Source organism: Abramis brama (assembly GCF_963993115.1).
Source record: "Abramis brama genome assembly, chromosome: 3".
NCBI lineage: Eukaryota > Metazoa > Chordata > Actinopteri > Cypriniformes > Leuciscidae > Abramis > Abramis brama.
The window spans coordinates 15559670-15580398 of NC_139965.1; the positions used below are offsets into that span (position 1 = coordinate 15559670).

The window sequence follows — 20729 nt, forward strand, 5'->3', positions numbered from 1 at the left end:
ATAGATGTACAAGAATGTGTGTGTGTGTGTATAGCCTATATATACATAAAATGGTCTGATTTAATCTATGCATGTTAGTAATCCTTTCTGACAGTCAGCATATTGATTGCGAGAGCATAATGCTTCTAAAATTCCCCAGCATATGGAATTAATGCTGAGCTGGACAGTCATTTTGAGTGCTTGAGATCTGCGACTTGGCACAAAATTATATTGATCTCTTTTTTCTCAAGACTGTGTCCTAAAATAAATGTTGTTCCCATCTGTCCTGTCACCTCCTACTGTCTCTCTGAAAAGCCACGATCTAATCAATAAGTATTGTTTAACAGAAGTTTGTCCAGCTTTAAGTTCCAAACACACTAATCTGTTTTCATATACACATTTTTCTCTTTTTTTTTTTTAAGAGCAAGATCAAGGAAACAGCTGTTGTTTGCTTGATTGAGAAGTAGTATCAAATGTTATTTTGTTTTATGAGGCAACTAAATAACATGAATCAGTGTGTGCAAGAGCAGATTATTAGTCTTGATCTCAGGCTCCTTGAGTCTGAATCTGTGTTCTCCTTAGAAAAGTGCTGAGTCATATAGAGGAGATGTCACTTCACTCCAGCTTAGGTTAGCAGTTTACAGAGAGGAACGAGGAAGAATATTCATCTTTCATCCATCATAGGAGGACTGGCTTCAACAATCACAGAAAAAACTGTGTTAGTAGTAAATGTGGTTTCATTGAAATGATTCAGAAAACAATAGCTCTATGCAACACAATCACCAATGAAGAATGTTTACAACAGTGCATACAAAAGGTGTTTAGTAAAGTCATTGGATTAGTCAAGCAAAATTAGATTTTTTATTTAGCAAGGACACATTGAATTGATCAAAAGTGACATTTATAATGGTACAAAATATTTGTATTTTTTTATTAATATTGTTCTTTTGAACTATCTTTTTGTTTATTATGTACGGTAAGTTATTTTGATTTAAAACCCCAAAGTGATCATGATATTCCTGTAGCAGGAACACAGGCAGAAATTTCCATAATTAAAACGCATGTAATATTCCTTCAATTTTGAAGTACAGCTCACTAAATTAGACACATTGAATTACAGATATGTTCATACCATTGCTCTACTGTATTTCAACCTGGGCTCAATCGCCTCAAGGGTTTCTATTAATCACTGTTGAAAAGATAAGTGGAGCCAGTCACGTTCCTTCAGCCATCTCAGAAGAAAGTTGTTACCGTGAATACAAAGTATCCTTAGATCTTGATTTCATTGGACATTTCGAGCCAAATCTCATCTCTAACAGATTATGTTATACATTGTAAATGTAATGAATTGCAGTAGCAATAACAATAACCATGCGTTATTGGAAAGTGCTTCAGAAAACAGACATTTCAGAGTCTGGTAAACAAATGAATGTCAGTGAATGGATATTGGGAAAGGAAATAAGTTCTCAGTCTAATTAATTCTAGAAGATGAGTCTGAGAGCTTGAAGCTTTTTTAAACCGGTCTGTATGCTCATTTATTTAAAATTACTGTTGGACTATTAGATTATCTAATAGCACCTTAAGACTTGTTTTTATGAAAGGTGTCTAATCTAATCTATACATACAGGCTTTTACAGTAAATAAAAAAACGTAGCTTGCACAATGCCGCATTAAATTTCTCTTCTGACAAGAATGACTTATGTCTTCTCTAAATGAGTTGCGGCTATTTCTATTTGCTGAGATAATGTAAAGCAAACGGTTACATTTTTTTATTCTCTCAGTGTGCTAACGTGTGTGTCAAGGGATTTGTGGAGGCAACTGCAAGCCCCCAAATAAGATCTGCAAACACTTTTGACCTTAAACGAATGAATTCCTTTATAATGACAGTCTCCCACAAAACAAATGTTCTAGACAAAGAAGATTGAAAGAGGAAAGTCAGACTCTGGGCCCTGTAGCCTCTATCCTCCACACCTGACCTATACAATCTCATTCCTAATGAAAGCAGCCCAAACCTGCACTGAGACAATGTTCCTGTCACGCAGAAAAAGAGCCAATGTTCCCCAACGACTGCTGAACATTCTGGCTGGCCTCCTGAGTGAGTTACATCAGGTCTTGTTGCTGACTACGACAAATTCAGTAGAAGTACCTCTGAAAAAAGAGACCATAGACTGTTGTAATAAAGTGGCCTGTTAGTTAGAAATTATGCAAATATATACACTCACCGGCCACAGTTCAACTGCAAAAAGGAATACTAACATGCATAGATCAGCATTAATCAGACATAAGACATAATCAGACATTAATCAGACACCCTTCATAAAAACACCGCCCTCTATATGGATATGGGTTAGGTACAGCAGGGGGAGAAAACTAAACATAAAATTGCTGCTTCTTATTTCTTTTCTTTTTTAAATTAAACTCTATTTTTTAACAAATGTGTCTCTGTGTCTAAATAAATTCTATTATAATAAAAAAATTCTTAAGGATAAAAAAAAAAATCTATCTTAGCTAATGCTGTAAACTATATAGCCTACTGTAGGGAGCCCTTACTTGCAAATTACTATAATATTAAAGGTTACAATAAAAAACAGAGCCCACATTATTAAATTAAGTTGCTATTTATTTTTATATAATAATAATCAACACTTAAATAAAATAAAAAACATGTAAATTGCACATAAGGCAGGTTTTGCATTAACTTCAAAATCTAATTATAAAGTTAATTTTCGACTCCTATTCAATTTTGAAATATTATTATTTGCACAGTGGCTGTCATAACTTGTTTTCATGACAAATTTATTTAAACATACAATAAATAATCAAGACATTACTAACAGGTTAATTAAATATAATGAATAGGCTGATATAGTTCATATGAAATGCTTCTCTCTAGAGTTCGTTTCATACGAACTAGCATGTCAACAATAAATGCCTGAGGTAAATATAATGCTACCTGAGATATTATTCTCAAACTGTTTTATTGATATCTTTCCGAAGTTGAAACGCTGGTTGAGAGCGGTTGAGAGATGTAAACAAATCGATCATCAATTCTTCTTCTTCTTTTTTTATATATATATATATATATTTTTATGTATTTATGTAGAGAATGTGAATGTAAATTGAATCTCAGTCAATGTTTGCAAACCTCCCTGTTATGTATGCCTTTCTGTGTAAAAAAAAAAAAAAATCTTCTTCTTCTGGGCTTTTTAATGTTATCAAACAGCGTTGCATTGCCGCGCGCGCCCCCTACTTGGATCGGAGTGTGGATCGCCTGTGACTGAATGTATTCGTCGATCGATGCTCCGAACCGTGACGGTATATTATATATTATATATATAATTAAGGCGGTGCAACTGGAGCGACCACACCGGTCCCGCTTGAAATTGGACCGAGTTCTGTGGGTGAAAATGCCTTGTTGATGTCAGAGGTCAGAGGAGAATGACCGGACTGGTTCCAGCTGATAGAAAGGTAACACAGTTACTCAAATAACCACTCGTTACAACCGAGGTTTCAGAAGAGCATATGCACACCTGCTTTAGTATCTTTTAAAATGTAATTTATTCCTCATGTGATGAATTTTCAGCATCATTACTCCAGTCTTCAGTGTCACATGATGCTTCAGCAATCAATCTAATATGTTGATCTGGTGCTCAAAAAATATTTCTTCTTATTATAAATATTTTAAAATTATTGAAAATAATTATTGAAAACATTTGTGCTGCCTAATATGTTAGTAATTTTACGTTCATAATTTTATTTAGCAAGGATCATTTGAATTCATAATGTTAAAACTGAAAACAGAACTGTATAATATTTCCAACTATTACTGTTTTACAGTATTTTTGATCAAGCTCAATTTCTTTGAGCCTTGGTGAGCATAAGCAAATTATTTTGAAAACATTAAGAAATTGTATTCTAAACTTTTGTCTATATATAAGTGCTTGCTATTATCAAATGTTTCATCGGAAGTGACTTACAGGGCGCTAATGGCAGGATCCATCCAATGAGAGCAACTTGGGTTAAATCCTCAAGGCCACAAAACATTAAATAAAATAAAAAGTTAAGTAAAGTCCAGCGTTCTATTGCTCATGATTCACAATTTAAAGATATTCATAATTTAGCTGTGACAGTGTTTGTAATATTCAGAATATTTGCAGTAATAAATTTACTGTAATACACAATTTTGTGGGAAAAAATTGATGACCAAGGTATACCAATCATTCAGTACCATCACTTTACAGTTGTAAACTACAGGGAAACAATCAAGGTATTTGAAGGAATATAAAATCTTTACACTGACTGGCCTCTAGTGGTAACACGGGAACACTACCTGTAACATCGGCCACTGATGGACATGTTTGATATATAATCTTATCAGTTGATCAAGCTGCTATAGATACTGTGCATGCAGCTTTAATCTATAGTGTTACTTTAATTAAAAAATATGATTTAAGTAACTAAATAGGCAGCTCATTCACAAAATATGGTATTCGTTTATATTATTTATATGACTAAAGCCCAGCCATGGCACATACTGATTTAGATTAATCTCTTACATTCTCTAAAGGCCAGAAAATATATTGCAATGATAAAATATATTGCAATGATACCATATGCAGTCAGTATTTAATTATAAATAGAATTCAGTTGAATGAATATTTGACTTAGTCAAGTGTTTTCAACTAAAAACTGAAAACTTTTCATGCGTTTTGGCCGTTCATTTACATGACAACAGCGTTTTGGGGGCCTGAAAACGCAAACTTTTGAAAATGGGTTTCCTTTCCAAGTGCACATTTTTCTCTTTTCTCTTTTAATAGCAAGATCAAGGAAACAGCTGTGATTTGCTTTAGAGCCCTGCACGGGCCTCAAATCTAGGCCCGAGCCCGGCCCTGGCCCGAGACGCTCAGGCCCGAGCCCGACCCGTGTCCGACAGCTCATCAGAATTATCAGCCCGAGTCCGACCCGAGCCCGTTTTTTTTTTCTTTTTTTTTTTTCACAGCGGCAGACTGCCATTAAAATATGTCCGTTTTGTTAGTTATGTTTCTTTTCTTTTCATTTCTTTATTAAGTTAATTTAGACAAATGTTTGGAGCATAAAAAAAAAAAAAAAAAAGACGACCAAGCAAGCCACCGAGCCGACAGCGAGTAAAACATGTTTGATCAATTTAGCCTCTCAAATCAACGCTAATACTTTACTTAGCCTACCTACAATAAAATCCATAGATATAAAACACTTCAAGCATATCACACAGACAGTTAGTTTAATGTTTATTTATTAATCCACAGTGAGTAATTTTTTTTAAAATAGTGAGGCAGGCTCAGGCTGCTCGCAACAGCGCTCGCAAACGAAATTAGCAATAGCTAATCTAAACAAATTAAATTAAATAAATCAAAAACAAACTTGCAGGTTATCTTACCTCAAAAATGCACCACAGAACATGGCCATTCTTTTTTCCAGTAGTTTCCAACAGTTAAACGAAAATAAAGTCCAATCAAACGAAAAGTTAGAACAGTCTCTTACAGAGCATCGTGGAGAAAAAGAATAGCATCCACAGTGGAAGAGTTTAACCCAGTCCTCTCTTCTGTCACTCGCGATTTTTCTCTTAATATTCTCCATTATTTGCACGAGGTGAATCGTTGGTTCCGCTTACGGGAAACCTTCTGTGTGTGTGTGTGCGTGCGTGCGACTGTCATGTCAATCATATGTCAGTGTAATTATAAGATTATGAAAGTTATGAGGTTATTAAATGTCTTTCTATGTTTGTCTTTCTATCGTTGACGTCAACTTCTCGTATTTTTTTAATTAATGTCTAAAAATATAAAAAGAAGGATAACCCAAAAAAGGCCCGAGGCCCGGCCCGCATGTGAACTATGACGTGAAAATTGGCCCGAAGCCCGGCCCTAGGGGCGTAAAAAAGTCGGGGCCCGTCGGGCTCGGGCTGAAATGCAGGGCTTTAATTTGCTTGATTGAGATGTAGTATCAATTTATAATTGTTATTTTGTTTTATGAGGCAACTAAATAACATGAATCAGTGTGTGCAAGAGCAGATTATTAGTCTTGATCTCAGGCTCCTTGAGTCTGAATCTGTGTTCTCCTTAGAAAAGTGCTGAGTCATATAGAGGAGATGTCACTTCACTCCAGCTTAGGTTAGCAGTTTACAGAGAGGAACGAGGAAGAATATTAATCAAACGATACTGTTATCGTAAACTACAAAAACGCAAATTTGTGAAACGGTGACGTCGTGCACATGCGTATCACGTGTTCAGTAAACAGACTCGTAGTGTTTCTTTACAGAGTGACATCGCCAACTACTGGCCTGGCATGAATAATACAGTTTTTTTTTTCTTCGTTTTTGCAGATCCGTGTGAATGGGGTTCGTTTTGACAATGTTGTTGATTATACACGAAAAATGCAAAGGAAAAATGATACAAAAATTTAGTACATTGCTGACATTGAATCTGATTAGACCGTGAATGGATTCAAAAACGATAAAACTCAACTGTTTAACTCTAGGGAAGTTGGAAAATGAGCCTATTTCCAAAAAAAAGTGGAGTGTTCCTTTAAGCCCTTGATCACTTGTGAGTAAATTAAGAGCGAGCACTGTGAGTTGCTCTTGTGACGTCACAATCTTGTTGCATTGTGGTCTATGGAGCTGCCTGAAGTGTACGGCCCCGTACCGAGTCCACACTTTCGTGACATAATGCTACTTTGACTGTCAGGTAGAATCTCGCAGGCTTCTGTCGAATTGGAAGGAGTTGAAAATGGAGACGTGAAATTGGACACTTTCTGCTTCCCATAGTGACTTTATCACAGATGAAGTGGATTAGATCCAATATTTGCAGCACACATGAGTAAAGTCCTGTTCACACCAAGAACTATAACCATAAAGATAACTATTAACTATGTTAGCGTCCACACCAGCGCACAATATCTTTCTGTTTATTCTAATTGCGCGCTACAGTTTTGTCGTCTGTCACTTTAAATCACTGCTCGATCTCTGAAAGCAGGATGGATTCTGATTGGCTGTCAATGTTTTTATCATTCATCCAATGGAAAAATCGTTCTGAAAGTGATTCCAACTATATTGTTTCTCTGTGTCATTTTTGTTATAGTTCTGGTGTGCTATTCTTTTATATTTAGAACGATTTTTAGAACTATATCTTTATCGTTGTAGTTATCGTACTTGCTGTGAATGGGCCTTTGTTTCTGTGTGCAAGTGTGGTCGTTTTGCCAACATTTTGGGGACCACAAAGGCCCTGTTTACACCTGGCATTAAGATGTGTTTTGGTCGATCGGGTCAAAAGTGGATGACACTAAATACAGGTGTAAACGGGGTCTAAAACTTTTTGAGCTTGTTTTAATGTTCTCTCACTATTCCTGATTTCTAACACGCACTATCAGAGCAGAAATGAAAGCTGATGCTCTCTGTATGTTTTTCTGTAATATCCTTTCACTGGAATGAGCCTTTTTGTCTATTAGATCGAAAGATCTGAAAAAGCCCATACATTTACCCACCCATAGACTCTCTACTCATAGAAATCAGGACAGAAGTGGTTGAAAAGAGACGGATTAAAACACCAGGTGTAAACGTGAATGTGTCTCCCTCGTCTACTTGAGATCCGATCGTCCAAAACGCATCTTAAAACCAGCTGTAAACAGGGACTAAGATAAAACCTTTTGGGACAAGTCCACAAGGAAAAAAGCTTAATAAATATACTAAATAATGTCTTAATGAAAATGTGGAAAGGTTTGTGTGAGAGTCGGTGTGAATAACGTCTGATAATCAGAGATGAGGCATTCCTGCCATCATGTTGTGTTTTGATGACAGCTCACTGTATCTTTCCGTCTCTCTGTAAGAACATCCACAGGTCTAGCGTGCCTAGGCAGAACAGACTCCACAACGTCATACCTATTTTCGTTTTCAAGAAGATTATCACCAATGTGCTTTTTAATGGTACGGATTTAACAGGCAACAACAATGTGACAGACGCTTTAAATATATTTGAAAAGTGCTTGCTGTTTGTGTAGCAGCTCCAGGCATTTATATGACACCTGATTTATGCATTAGATCTAAAGGCTGAAAGGTTAGACCGATTGATCGTTGTCCAGTTAACGCTTTAATGCTGTAAATTAGTTTTTAAAGACCTCCAGATATTCGGACAGCGGGCGCCCCGTCTCTCAGCTGCTAAAAAGTTGTGAAATGTGACACTGAAAACTAGACCGGTCCGTTGACTTTACTATCGCAGACACATTCAGTGGCAGAAAGCATTTTCTCCACATGGATCCTCATAGAATAGAGTTTCTGTGCAAACAAAGTCTCAGTTGCAAGCCGGACTTAATATAGTTCTCCAGACAACCGCTGCATTCTGGCAGGAAGGCTAATGTGCCATGAGTCGACTGCGTTAAACTTGCATAGTTAAGAAAGGGAGTAAGGGACCACTGACAGACGGGGCAATGGATGGGCCAAATTTAAACCGAGTCGTTAGGGTGACTGCTGACCACTCCTAATAAATCCAATCATTTGGTAGCCAACGACAAACATTAGACTTTGGTTCCTATGGAGAAACAACATGCTATTTGTTTGTTTACTGATTGATTGATTGATTGATTGATTTCAAGTTATATTTTGCTAAATAATAGGTAGCACTTTATGGTCCACTTTAAACATTCTACTAAGTAACTTTGCAACTACTTGTCAACTAGCGGTCATTAGAGTATTAGTGGACCGTCTGCTTAATATCTGCTAACACTTTATTTTGACGCTCCCAATACAGACATTCTACAAATTTGCAACTACATGCCAACTAAGTCTATTAACCCGAACCCGAACCCTAACACCCAAACCTACAGTCTACTAGTACTCTAATGGCTGCTAGTTGACTCGTAGTTGCAAAGTTACTTATAGTCAGTAGAATGTCTAAAGTGGACCATCAAAATAAAATATAACCAAATAATTTAATGTTTAAAATAAATGTTACTTTATAGTCACGTCATATTCATCCAAACAGCTCTTCAGGGGGCTAATTTAGTAATCTTTATTATATAAAATATGAATGAATGAGTGAATAACTGACTTAATCTGGTTTATTCATGTTACCACTTGAACTACATTTTTAAGTTACTACTCATTTATTTATGTTGGGTTAAAAAATAACCCAATGAGTAACCCAACTATGGGGTGGTATAGCACCTTCCCAACTGTGGGTCATTTTAACCCAATGCATTGGGTTAAAAGCATTTGGCCAATATGCGTAACCCAACGGTTGAGTTAAAAAAAAACAACCCAGCGTTTTTTACTGTGTGCAGACAAAACATTTTTAAAGTATCATTTTTTTAAAGATTCTTACAAGGGCTACATGAAAGGCTAGTGATAATTCGTACCAGAGAGGCCTTGACTTACCTTGAACACTAATTCTCATATCATTGACATCAATTTACAGGACGAGCTGGAAAGCCCCTGCTCTGAACAAGACTATACGGGTGAATGATGAATGACTTTGTACAGATGGTCAAACACTCAAGAGTTATCAGTGAAATACTTATCTAGGATCTCACCCCACCTGATAAACCCTTAACACTGCTGCTGTGAACTGAGTCACTTGCTGGTATAAACAAGATGTCTTGTACCAACATTAAGAGCTGACAGCTTTAAAAGAAGTCCTTATATTGTATGTTTTCAGAAACACATTAAAGGAGTGTCCGGACGGATCATGAAGAAGCACTTGATTAAGACACTGCAGCACTGCAATCCAATCATAACTTACAGTGCACTTATATTAATCAAGAAAAATTGGCTGCGACTATAAGCTGTATTCGGGTGTATCTAACTAATCAGCTCTAAACTGTGTGAACTGCCATTTGATGATTTATAGATGACATGATTTAACACCTGGTGGATTAATACGGCCACTGAATGTAACTGTATCTGAACACACTTGAGCAGACAGGAGCCATTTAAATAGCACACTAAAATTACCCTGTTTGTGGCAGCCTGGTGTACACATGTGTGCGTGTGTGTGTGTGTGTGCGTGCATTTATTCTCATGTAACAAACACAACATGGAAAACGGTATGGAATGTGTGAAATATATATAACAATAACTCAAATATTCCTTCATAACATCCTGCTTAATACAATATCACATCTTGGCGGCTGGTTCTGAATTGGTAATGAAGGATCTTCAGTACTTGGGTCAACTGGGTCAGATCTCAGACTCAGTCTGTCTTTATGGTGGTCTTCTCATTCAGCCTACAGTTGCTGAAGGAATGCAACATGATATACCAGTCTAAAACATTTGCTAGTCTTTACAGGTCTCCTGCAGGCGTATGTGCTGCACAAACAAAGCAAAAAAATCCTTAAAATGGAGTAACATAAATTTGTAGAATATAATTATTTGTTTTGATGTGCAGTGCTTAAGGTAATTTTAACAGTTATGCTCAGTTTTGTTTTCATTTTCACTGTGTTCTGTTCCTGTTTTGCCTGCCTTAGTTCGATAAAATAAAATTAGTTTAAATAATAATAATAATAATAATAAAAATATATATATATATATTTTTTTTTTTCAACTCATTTTATTGTTTGCAGCACACGACTTTGTTTTACACAGACATACAAATATTATAAATAGCCTATAAATACTCAAGAAATGCTTTTATTGTAAAACCTTTGCTCAGATACTCGCAGATTAAAGATGTAAACGTGTGAAAGATGCATGCAAATAAGTTCTTACACTCTAATAGGTTCTAATATAAATTCTCAGTGTGAATTCAAACACCATCATTTTACACAAGCAGCATATGTCATGCTAAAACAGAAACACTTTTGGCTAACTATTTACAATACATATAAGTCCTTATTCATTGCCCAAGCCTACTTAATTAAATATTCATGCAAGGCCACGCCCCCTCGTGCGCAATGTACAGATAGGCAACTCATTTTTATTCTGATTCACTTTATTTAATTGACAAGTTCGTTCAAGCAGAGAGGATAAATATGTTAAACATCACATTATTGTTTATTTAAATGTAAAAAAAATCTAAATAAAATCTGAAAAGTAAATTTTACGTTAGGAGTGCATCCTGCTTCCCAGGAATGAACAAATGACGTATTGTCTACTGCAAAGGCGCTGTCCACCGATGTGGTGCTGACCTTGCTCCAAAACGCACGTTTTAAGCATTAAAACGAGACTTTCCAGGGAATAGGCTAATTATGGAAAAACGAGATTGTTTTACCTATAAGAAGTTAGAGACGACTATAACTAAATTTAGCCTAACCACGCAACACTTCACCAACTCTTCCACTATTTACTTTGGCAGCGCACTCTCTTCAACTGCATTCACCATTGCCTCATCACTGACTGAATCCTTCTCATATTCGTCATGCTGTAACTCCATTTAGAGCGTCAACCTTTCCATCACATGACTGAGAGTGATTATATGGCTGTGACATATTTCTTTTGTTGGGTTAACGCGGTGACACGTCGAAAGCGCGCATTGTTGAGCGAGAAGCTTAAGGAGGATTCATTTTTAGCACAAATGTTGTGTCGGGGGGAGTCAGCCTTGTCTGCAGTATGTAACAAAACACGCTGAACATAACATCCTCGTTCTAAAATAGCCGATTTCGCATTTCGTCATCTGCTCTAAATTTGCAGTCATACGCATTTTAAGTGACAGCGCGCAACACAACAGGCTGTGTCATGGAAGTCAGTCTCCGTTTGTCGTCGGGTAAACGCCTCCCATAGCATTATTACGGGAACATGCATGGCATATTCTAGGAGAAAGTACAGCAGGGCGAGAGTAGTGTCGTTTCTCTCACTGAAAGGAGGTCGCGTGAACGTCTGGCGCGCGTCTGGAATGACGTTCTCGAGTGCCGCGCTCTCAACTGTGGGTGAGGAAGGCAGAGCAGAGCCTCAGCTCCACTAAGATTGGACAACGGGTAGTGCAGTGGGGATTCCTGGGGACTGGTGTCTCTCCTAAAAGAAAACTACGACTTCATCACCAATAAAGCCTATGGCAGCTTCGGAGAAAACGCTCATTTACCGGGAAGACACCGATTCGTTTAAGAACTTGCTATCCAAACGGGACATGCGCCTGGTAAGCGCACAAGAAGAGTCAAATTATGTGGATCTGAACGACTTGCTGGAACTGAAACTGGATGATACCAAAACAGTGAAAGTAACATTTACTGGAGACTCGAGTCAACTGGAAATAATTAAAAGTATTAGTGGCATGAGCGATTCACAGGGAGAGCATGAACCTCCCACTGAAAAAATACACGAATCTACTCAAAATAAATGCGCACTGGAGGAATGCGCGGAGAAGTCGAGCTCTTTTGAAACAGCAACTTCGGAAACACCTCAAGCTGATAAAACGGACAGTATCGAGAAGACGGAGCAAAATCCTAAATCCCCAAATTTGGAGACGCAGAGCATAGGAAACGATAACAATGAACAATACAGTGAAGTTTATCTGAGCAGCAAAAGTGAATCGGACGATGAGGTCACTGTGGTGCTTTCGGATCACGACACGCGCGAAGACGAGTCCCACTTTATCACAACCCACGAAATAGAGCTTTTGGAGTTGGACCATGATGTGGATTACGACTTTGAGACGGGATCAAGCTGGGATCTCGAGGACGATCTCCAGGTCTACTCGTTTGTCGATTATGCCTCTTTTGACAGTGATGAAACGATAGGGGCGAAAGAAGCGAGTGTGGAAAGCAACCAGGCTAATACGAGCGGAGCAGTGGTCAGCAGTAAGCCTGAAAGCAATCTCTGTGACGCGGACAAATGTGCCAGCTCAGAGGAGGGCCTGTCAAAAAAGCAAAATTCAACCGGGCAGATTCACCTGTCAATCAAAGCCACTTCCCGCGCTGTAAATGAGCTACGCAACATCCAAGATCACGAAAAAGACAAAAGTCGCTATGTTTTGAGAGGAGTGGATGCAAAGGGCGACAAAGCGTGTGATAACGCAAAGTGTTTCATTGCTTTGCCGGGGCGCTTGCACTTTGGCAGCAAATTGAAAAGCAAAGATGTGAACGAGTATTCCAGCGGTGCGTCCAGCGCGGTGAGCGAGCTGGATGACGCCGATAAGGAAGTGCGCAATCTCACTGCCAGAGCGTTCAAAAGTTTGGCGTATCCATATTTCGATGCCATCAACTTTAGCACCTCAAGTGAGTCTTCTGCTTCAGAGCATGGGTTGGGAATCAACAGCTGGTCGACGTTTGTTGACCTAAAGTATGGCAAGGGGCGAGATCAAAACTTAGTCGCGCATAAGGGCTCCACACCCAAATTCCATTTCGCCAAAAAGAGGGACGGAAAGGGGATAACAGGCTTGACGCTGACCAGCATGCGAGCGCCCCCCGTCGAGATATTTGCTCTGAACGGCAATTTAGTCGGTCACAAAAACGCATCGTCCACCACTAAAAAGATTGAGCTCATGGGGAAGTTCTCACAGGGGCAAAGTGGCCTCATAAGACTGACCGAAACGCTCAATTTTCGATGCAATGTCAAATCCGGCCAGTCTGTAAACGAAAGCGCTGGAGGATCACGTTCCACAGATGAAGTTACACACACCTTGCCAAGCGCTCAAGGGAGCGAGGCAAGCAAGCGATCCTGCAATGCAGGTGAAACCATGGAAGACACACACAAGAAAGCCGTATTCGCTTCGAGTCTCCTCAAAAATGTCATTTCTAAGAAAATGCAGTTCGAGCAAGAGCGCAAAATGGAGAGGGGCGAGATATGCGAGGCGCACCACGCGCCCTCTCCGTGCTTCGCGATGCACGAGCACGAGAAAGCGGCCAAGAAAAATTCCAAAGGGCTGCAAAGGCAAAGCTCGAAATTCTCAGAAGCCGATTCCGACTTCACGATCGTAAGCGTGGACGATCTGGGCGACATAGTAGACGGCAATTCAAGCGATGCCAAAGACGACGGGCGCAATGAGGAGACTTTGACGAGTGCATCAGAAACCAATTTAGAGTCGGCGAATGATACTAAAAAAGGAGCATTCGAAGCATCCAAAAGCACGCTGCTTCGAAGCCAAAATAGCGCGTTCAGATCGTGGAGGGACAGCGAGCTAGAGTTTCAAAAGGAACATAAAAACGTCAAAACTCTTGAGGGGAAACCGCTTCGCGAGTGTCCGGGGGAAACCAACTTCTGCGTCGATTCGGCGAGCGGCAAGCACACTAAAATGTCACATTTATTTGTGCCAAGCATACAGCTTCCGTCCTCGGAGAAGGACCTTAGGAAACCACCGCCGAATGTGAGTTATTCCACGCGCAATCGGGGAGAAAGCGGAGCTTTAAAGTGGCGCTCGAACACACTTTATGTGACAGACGCGACGCGCAGCGCGGTGACATCGAAGCCGCCCGAAATCAAAATAAGTCTGCGGAGTGTACGGGACAACAAAAGCGACCCGTTCAATATCGCCAAGCTGCTGACTCCCAATTTGGGCTGTAAGACAGCTGAGGACACCAGATGCCAAGCGCTCGCCACGGCTTTCAAGGGTGAGTCCTGTGACAAAGTGCCTCACTTTATAGTCAGAGACATTAGAGAGAACAAGGGCAAACTACAGACCCCCATTCACCAGGTTAGAGACGTGCGTAAATTGGTTAAGAGCTCGTATCACTTTGTGTCTTTAGATAACAACGACAATAAATCGACTTCTGATGGAGAGCAGAAGACATTAAAGCAGAGTCCTCATCTGAACTCAGCCTCTCTTTCACCCATAGTGATTAAATGCCAGTCTGTGAATACAAATAGCAACGTAAAGCAATCTGGAGATTTAATAGACCCCCCCAAGAGACGATTTCCAGAGGATATAGTTGAGGCTGACAGGTCCTCTCCTCACGTTGCTGTTGCCAACAGGCTGCCAAAACAAGAGGTCCCAACCGGATTAAAGATTGAGACGAGCACAAGAAAGCAAGATAAACCAAGCGACGCCAGCGAGAAAAAAACCGAACCCAAGATGGCCAACCAAGCCGCTTTGGAAAAATTGCAAGCTGCAGTCAAAACAATGGAGCAACTGTATGTTTTTGACAAGAATGAGTGGAAGAGAAAAAAAGAACCTCGGCCGATAACGGACAGCCACGTGCTCTCGCTCATCTCCGGTGAGAAACACTCTGTAGAGGAACTGGAAAGCTACTCTCCTGCGGATAGTTTGCAAAGACGAGATTCAAACTCAAACCTAATCGAGACGCCCCTTAAAAAAGACGACAAGTCATCATCGGCCACTCAAGAGCGAAACAGCCCTAAAGCGCTCACAGGAACGGCATGTAAGAATATAACCAAGAAGCCTGTGACCTCAAAGACGCCACAAACACACGTTGCATCACCGGCATCTTTGAGCTTCAAGGCCTTGACACCCAAATCTCCCAAACTACCCATTTCCTTGAAGATATCTCATCCGAAGCGTGTGCTAGAGGAGCAGGAGAGGCCGAACGGAAGTGAGACTGAGTTCGCCCCTCTGCAGTTCACTTCCACAGCAGATTCGGAGAGCTACCTAACCATACCCGTGAAGCCTCACGCCACGTCCGCAGCCGGGCTGGGCAAATCCGCTGTTTATACAATCCCACACGGAGGAGGTAAAACCCAAACGGCCAGTCCGCCGTCTTACCTGGCTCACAGTGACACCAGAAGCCATCCGTCACCAAAACGTTCATCGTTTGTCATGGAGACACGGCCCCCGGATACCCCTACCGCCACTATTTACCACACACCCCTGCCGGTCACGATGCAAACTGCTCAGCCTCAACTCATTTGCTTCTCTCCTTCAGTTCAACCCTCCCCCGTCCCGACAGAGCACTTCCACACGACCCAAAGAAAGATGCTGCTGGATCCCACCACTGGAAGCTACTACTTGGTGGACACTCCGGTGCAACCGGCCACCAGGCGTCTGTTTGACCCGGAAACCGGGCAGTATGTGGACGTCCCCATGCCACAGCAGCCGCCCATGACCCCCGTCCCACTTCCGATATCCCCTCTCGCCCTCGGCCCGGGAGCTTATGGCCATACCTACATGTTTTACCCGGGATACATGCCAACCACGATGATCCCCGCACGCACTATTCAGTCCCAGCTCTCTATGCAGTCCGAAGCAGATGATGGGGATAAATCCCATCCGCACATGGGACAGCAGGAGGAACGAGCTTATATGGAGAGCCCGTACTATATGCCATCGGGGAAGTCGTCACAAACAGCCCATGTGGCTCAACATCTTCCCACCACCAGCAAGCAGCCTGTCATCAGCATCACCTCCCAGCAAGGGCCGAGGATCATCGCTCCCCCCTCCTTCGACGGCACCACCATGAGCTTTGTGGTGGAGCATCGGTAAAGTCCCGCTCACCTGCAGCGTAAGTGCAAATTCATTATTTCTTCATCGTATTTGCATGCATTGAATGTTTTTCATAATGGTGAGGGCTTTAAAAAACAATGTAAACAAAAAAGATTTTGCTTCTAATGCATATCTGACCTATAATGCTGCCTGAATCTTAATCATACACTGTTCGTTTGTTTTGTTTTTCCTCCATTCTGTCTCCTGATGGAGTTTTGGTTCCTTGCCACTGTCGCCTTTGGCTTTTGGCTCGCTTAGTTGGGGACATTTAATTTAATATTCAACAATATTATTGATCTGCCTGCATTGACACCATTATATGAGAACTGAACTGAGCTGGACGATGACATCACGGTTTTCTCCAGAGCGGCTATATATATATATATATACAGTGAGGAAAATAAGTATTTGAACACCCTGCTATTTTGCAAGTTCTCCCACTTGGAAATCATGGAGGGGTCTGAAATTGTCATCGTAGGTGCATGTCCACTGTGAGAGACATAATCTAAAAAAAAAAAATCCAGAAATCACAATATTTGTTTTTTTAACTATTTATTTGTATGATACAGCTGCAAATAAGTATTTGAACACCTGTATATATATATATATATATATATATATATATATATATATATATATATATATATATATATATATATAAATAAATGAAAAAAACTTTTTTACAACAAAAATGAACCATCACTGAATTTACTTAAGCTGGACTGTGACACTATTTTCTTCTAGAAACAAACTTTGTTCCATTATTTTCCTGTTATCACTGTTGAAATAATACTTAGATATGTAAGATTTACAGTATATACTTAAATTATTGAAGCAGACACAGTCTGACACCATAGATAGTATTATATACACTACCTGAAATTGTTATTTAAGGTTTGAAAAGCTCCGAAAGTATTTGTATAGATTAACACAACAATGTAAACAAACAAACAAAAAAGATTCAATAATTTTTTTCAGATTTAGCTTGAGATGAAAATGCAAAATAGCTTTTCACCTTTCACCTTTAATAGTTCTTGAGCATCATTTTAGATAAATAATGTCTAAAGACTGCTTGGATTATTTAAGTTTATTTATCAAACAGTGATGGTAATTATATGGGCACATTTAAGGGACTGTTCACCCAAAAATTATTTTAATTTTTCATTATTTACTTACATTGTTGAAACCTGTATGAAAGAAAATGTAAAATAAATAACTATTCAAATTAAAAGTAAATGATCTTCTTCCTTTTTTGCACTTCCGGCTTGTAAGTGCACTTCATGATGACTTCATGATGACTTCCTTTAGTTTCGTTTTTTTAATGAAAAATCACGTTGCTTTTGCTGGCAGCTTGTATCACACACTGCTAGGAATGTCCTTGTTGTAAAGAACTGTTTTTGTCAAAACAACATTGGACCCCATTAACAGGGACAGAAAAACAAGAGTTTAAAAAAAATAAATGTCTTCTTTTGTGTTCTGCAGAAGAAAAAAAAGAGTCATGCAAGTTTGGAACAACATGGTGGTGAGTAAATGATGACAGGACTGTCATTTTTGGGTGAACGATTCCTTTTAGATTCTCACAAGCTAAAGAACTATATATATATATAATCCCCTAAATAAGTTTTGGATCAGACCTGTAGATACATCATTGCCATTATGTTGATTAATTTGAATTACTTAACTTAAGCAGTCGTAAACCAATTAATATGTAAGAAGTTCCTCCCTATGACTATCTTGAAAGAAATCAAGGTTTTTATTATGAAGAAAATGTGTCTTTTTTTGGTTGCTTATGAGTTATTTATAACCATTGGAAGCAAGGTATAAACGTCTTATCAGTTTGTGTGCTATATCAAACCCACAACCTTAGTATTGCGGGTTCAATGCTCAACCATTACCACTACAGGTTTGCTTTTTTAGAACATTTATAGATGACGTTCCCACATCATGGGATCATTTTGTGGACTTAGTTTTAAGAAATACATTTTTAGTTTTAATTCATTTTAACCCATTAAACATGAAAGTATTGTGCAATCATGTAAGGCATGTCTTCTTATATATAACCTTTTAAGCATGAAGGCTTCTTTAAAATTGAGTTCTGTAACTCTAGGTATCTAGAAGTTGGATGAAATCTCTGTATAGATTTTTTTTAAAGAGTGTATAGAAGTTGGATCTGTATTATTATGTTACTTAGAATATTTTTCCCCATTTCACAATATTATTCCCCTATTTTGTCAAACTTTTCTGTTAATGAATAAAAACAATTAATGCCATTTGCATCTCATAAAAATTACATTATTATTATTTTAACATTTGTTTATTATTTATTCTATAGTCAGTACTAGTCAGTTTTCATTTTATTACCAAAGCTTATTATACATTATACTTATTATTATACACTCGTAACACGGAGTATAGAAGCTTGTTTCCACCACAGAATAAAACATTTTAAAAGATAATTGCGACTTTTTATCTCACAATTGCGAGTTTACATCTCACAATTCTGACTTTTTTCTCAGAATTGTGAGATATAAAGTCGCAATTGCGAGTTATAAAGTCAGAATTACCTGATATAAAGTCGCAAATTCTGTTATAAAGATAATTGTGTGATATAAAGTCGCAATTGCGAGAAAAAAAGTCTGAATTGTGTGATATAAAGTCGCAATTGTGTTATAAAGACAGAATTGCGTGATATTTACTCGCAATTGTGTTATGCTGTAAAGACAGAATTGTGAAATATCTTTCTTATGTCTAATAAATCTTATTTATGTTTTATTTTGTGCCGGAAACAAGCTTCCATAACAGAGCCCCTAAAGGGATGTGGTGAAGTAAAAAAAGAAGACGGGAGAGAAAAAGATTTCAATGCTTCTCTCGAAAAGTTTGGCATTTCCCCCAAGAAACTTTGCGTTCGCTCGCAAAGATCTCAAAAGGTATGGAGCCCCCTAAAGGGTCATAGTGAAAAAAAGAAAAAAAAATGAAATATAATATTTCGTTATATTGCGTCTTGGTTTGGGTTTCGGGTGGCGATTTCTCCAGTTTTTATGAAATGGAGTAAAAACTGAGAAATTAGAATGTAGTGAAGTAAAAGTTTCCCAAAATGAATATACTCTGATACTTGAAAAATGTCCACCACTGCATAAATTAGTTCAACATAGAAGTTTTTTTCAACGTAGTCATTAATATCATGTGTGACCTACACTATTTTGTTTATATGGGTATAAATAAAAATGATTTTATCTTAACACCTCCCGCTCAAGTCATAAAATAGCACCACCGTAAAAATACATGACTGCTGTTCTATTTCCTCAAGAGCTACTGTATGTGTATGGTATGGACGGTGATAAGACGAGCCCTATAAAGAGCGGGGGGTGGCGCGGCGCAGCGTCCCGCGGGCAGAAGGGAAGAGGCGTGGCATTGTTAGCATAGCGGTGGGAGGAGAGAAAGGTCAGCCAGTTTGAGGCATGTGTTTGTGCTGATACAGTGTTGTGCCAGCTGCTGCTGGATATCATCGTCCTGAGAATCTTGGGGCGCGGGCAGGTCACCTTTTTATAGGACGGCCTTATGTTAAAGGGAAAGACCCAGAGGCGGGCCAGAAGCTTTGGCTGAGGGATATTATACAAACAAATCAGCCAGCGTGCGACCGGCCAGTGCTGGGGAGTAATGTAAGACGCCTGAACTGCAATATTTTAATGATCAATAATCCAAGCAGCGGATGGTTTTAGAGACACTAAATAACACTTAAATAACTAACCTGTTAGCTGATAACTGTGTTCACATGCTGACAGGAGAACGCTGTTGTGAGAGATTCAGTTTTTAATATCATTCTTGTTTTGTTTCACACAGGAGCCACGTGACGTCACCTTGTCTCTTCTGTTTTTTGCTGAATTTATTCACTGTATTTTGGAGTCTCCTTCATCATGAAATCCCCCCCCCCCCCCACTCTTCTCCCATTATTATCTGTGGCCTGCTTGTTCATGCCGATTATCCCACTTGCTTCATTCTTGTGTTATAACATATTTTCTGTCTACTTGTCAAATCTTTATGAAAGTGGATGGATTTTTCTGCATTGGATTTTTTTTTTTCAATGGGTATTTGAATTCATGTGCATTTACTGTATAGGTTATTGTAAAATATCACTTTAAGCACCTTCGGAATGATGTCAGTTAAATAAGTTAAAGAGAACTTGGTAACACTTTACTTAAAGCCTTTATATACTGTGTATATATATATATATATATATATATATATATATATATATAATATTATTTTAAGGCATTGTATGCAATGCATTTTGCTGTTCATTAACAGTAATTCGTGAAAAATTGGCCCAGCATGCATTAATTTCACTGTAAATTTCTGACTACAGTAATTTATTCTAAAAATACGCTTTAATCCTGTAAATTCCTGGCAATTTTTTACAGTGTA

General features: G+C 38.9%; 1 protein-coding gene across 5 annotated transcripts; it reads left to right on the forward strand.

The window, feature by feature from the left end:
* The first annotated feature begins 11568 nt into the window (after positions 1 to 11568).
* Positions 11569 to 20525, forward strand: cUnh4orf54 (chromosome Un C4orf54 homolog). Of its 5 annotated transcripts, XR_014605430.1 has the most exons (4): positions 11569 to 16326; positions 17790 to 17829; positions 19098 to 19234; positions 20148 to 20525. XR_014605430.1 is itself a non-coding variant. In XM_084109243.1 (2 exons), the coding sequence occupies exon 1, from the start codon at positions 11988 to 11990 to the stop codon at positions 16305 to 16307; it is 4320 nt and encodes a 1439-aa protein (XP_083965369.1). In that variant the 5' UTR covers positions 11569 to 11987; the 3' UTR covers positions 16308 to 16326; positions 20148 to 20525. The 5 variants fall into 5 exon arrangements, 2 of the variants coding, with proteins under 2 accessions (XP_083965369.1, XP_083965370.1); XR_014605431.1 differs by lacking the exon at positions 19098 to 19234; XR_014605432.1 differs by lacking the exon at positions 17790 to 17829.
* The last annotated feature ends 204 nt before the right edge of the window (positions 20526 to 20729 follow it).

Bases quoted from the DNA above. Each gene is read 5' to 3' on its own strand.
- cUnh4orf54 (XM_084109243.1), top strand. From the start codon at position 11,988: ATGGCAGCTTCGGAGAAAACGCTCATTTACCGGGAAGACACCGATTCG.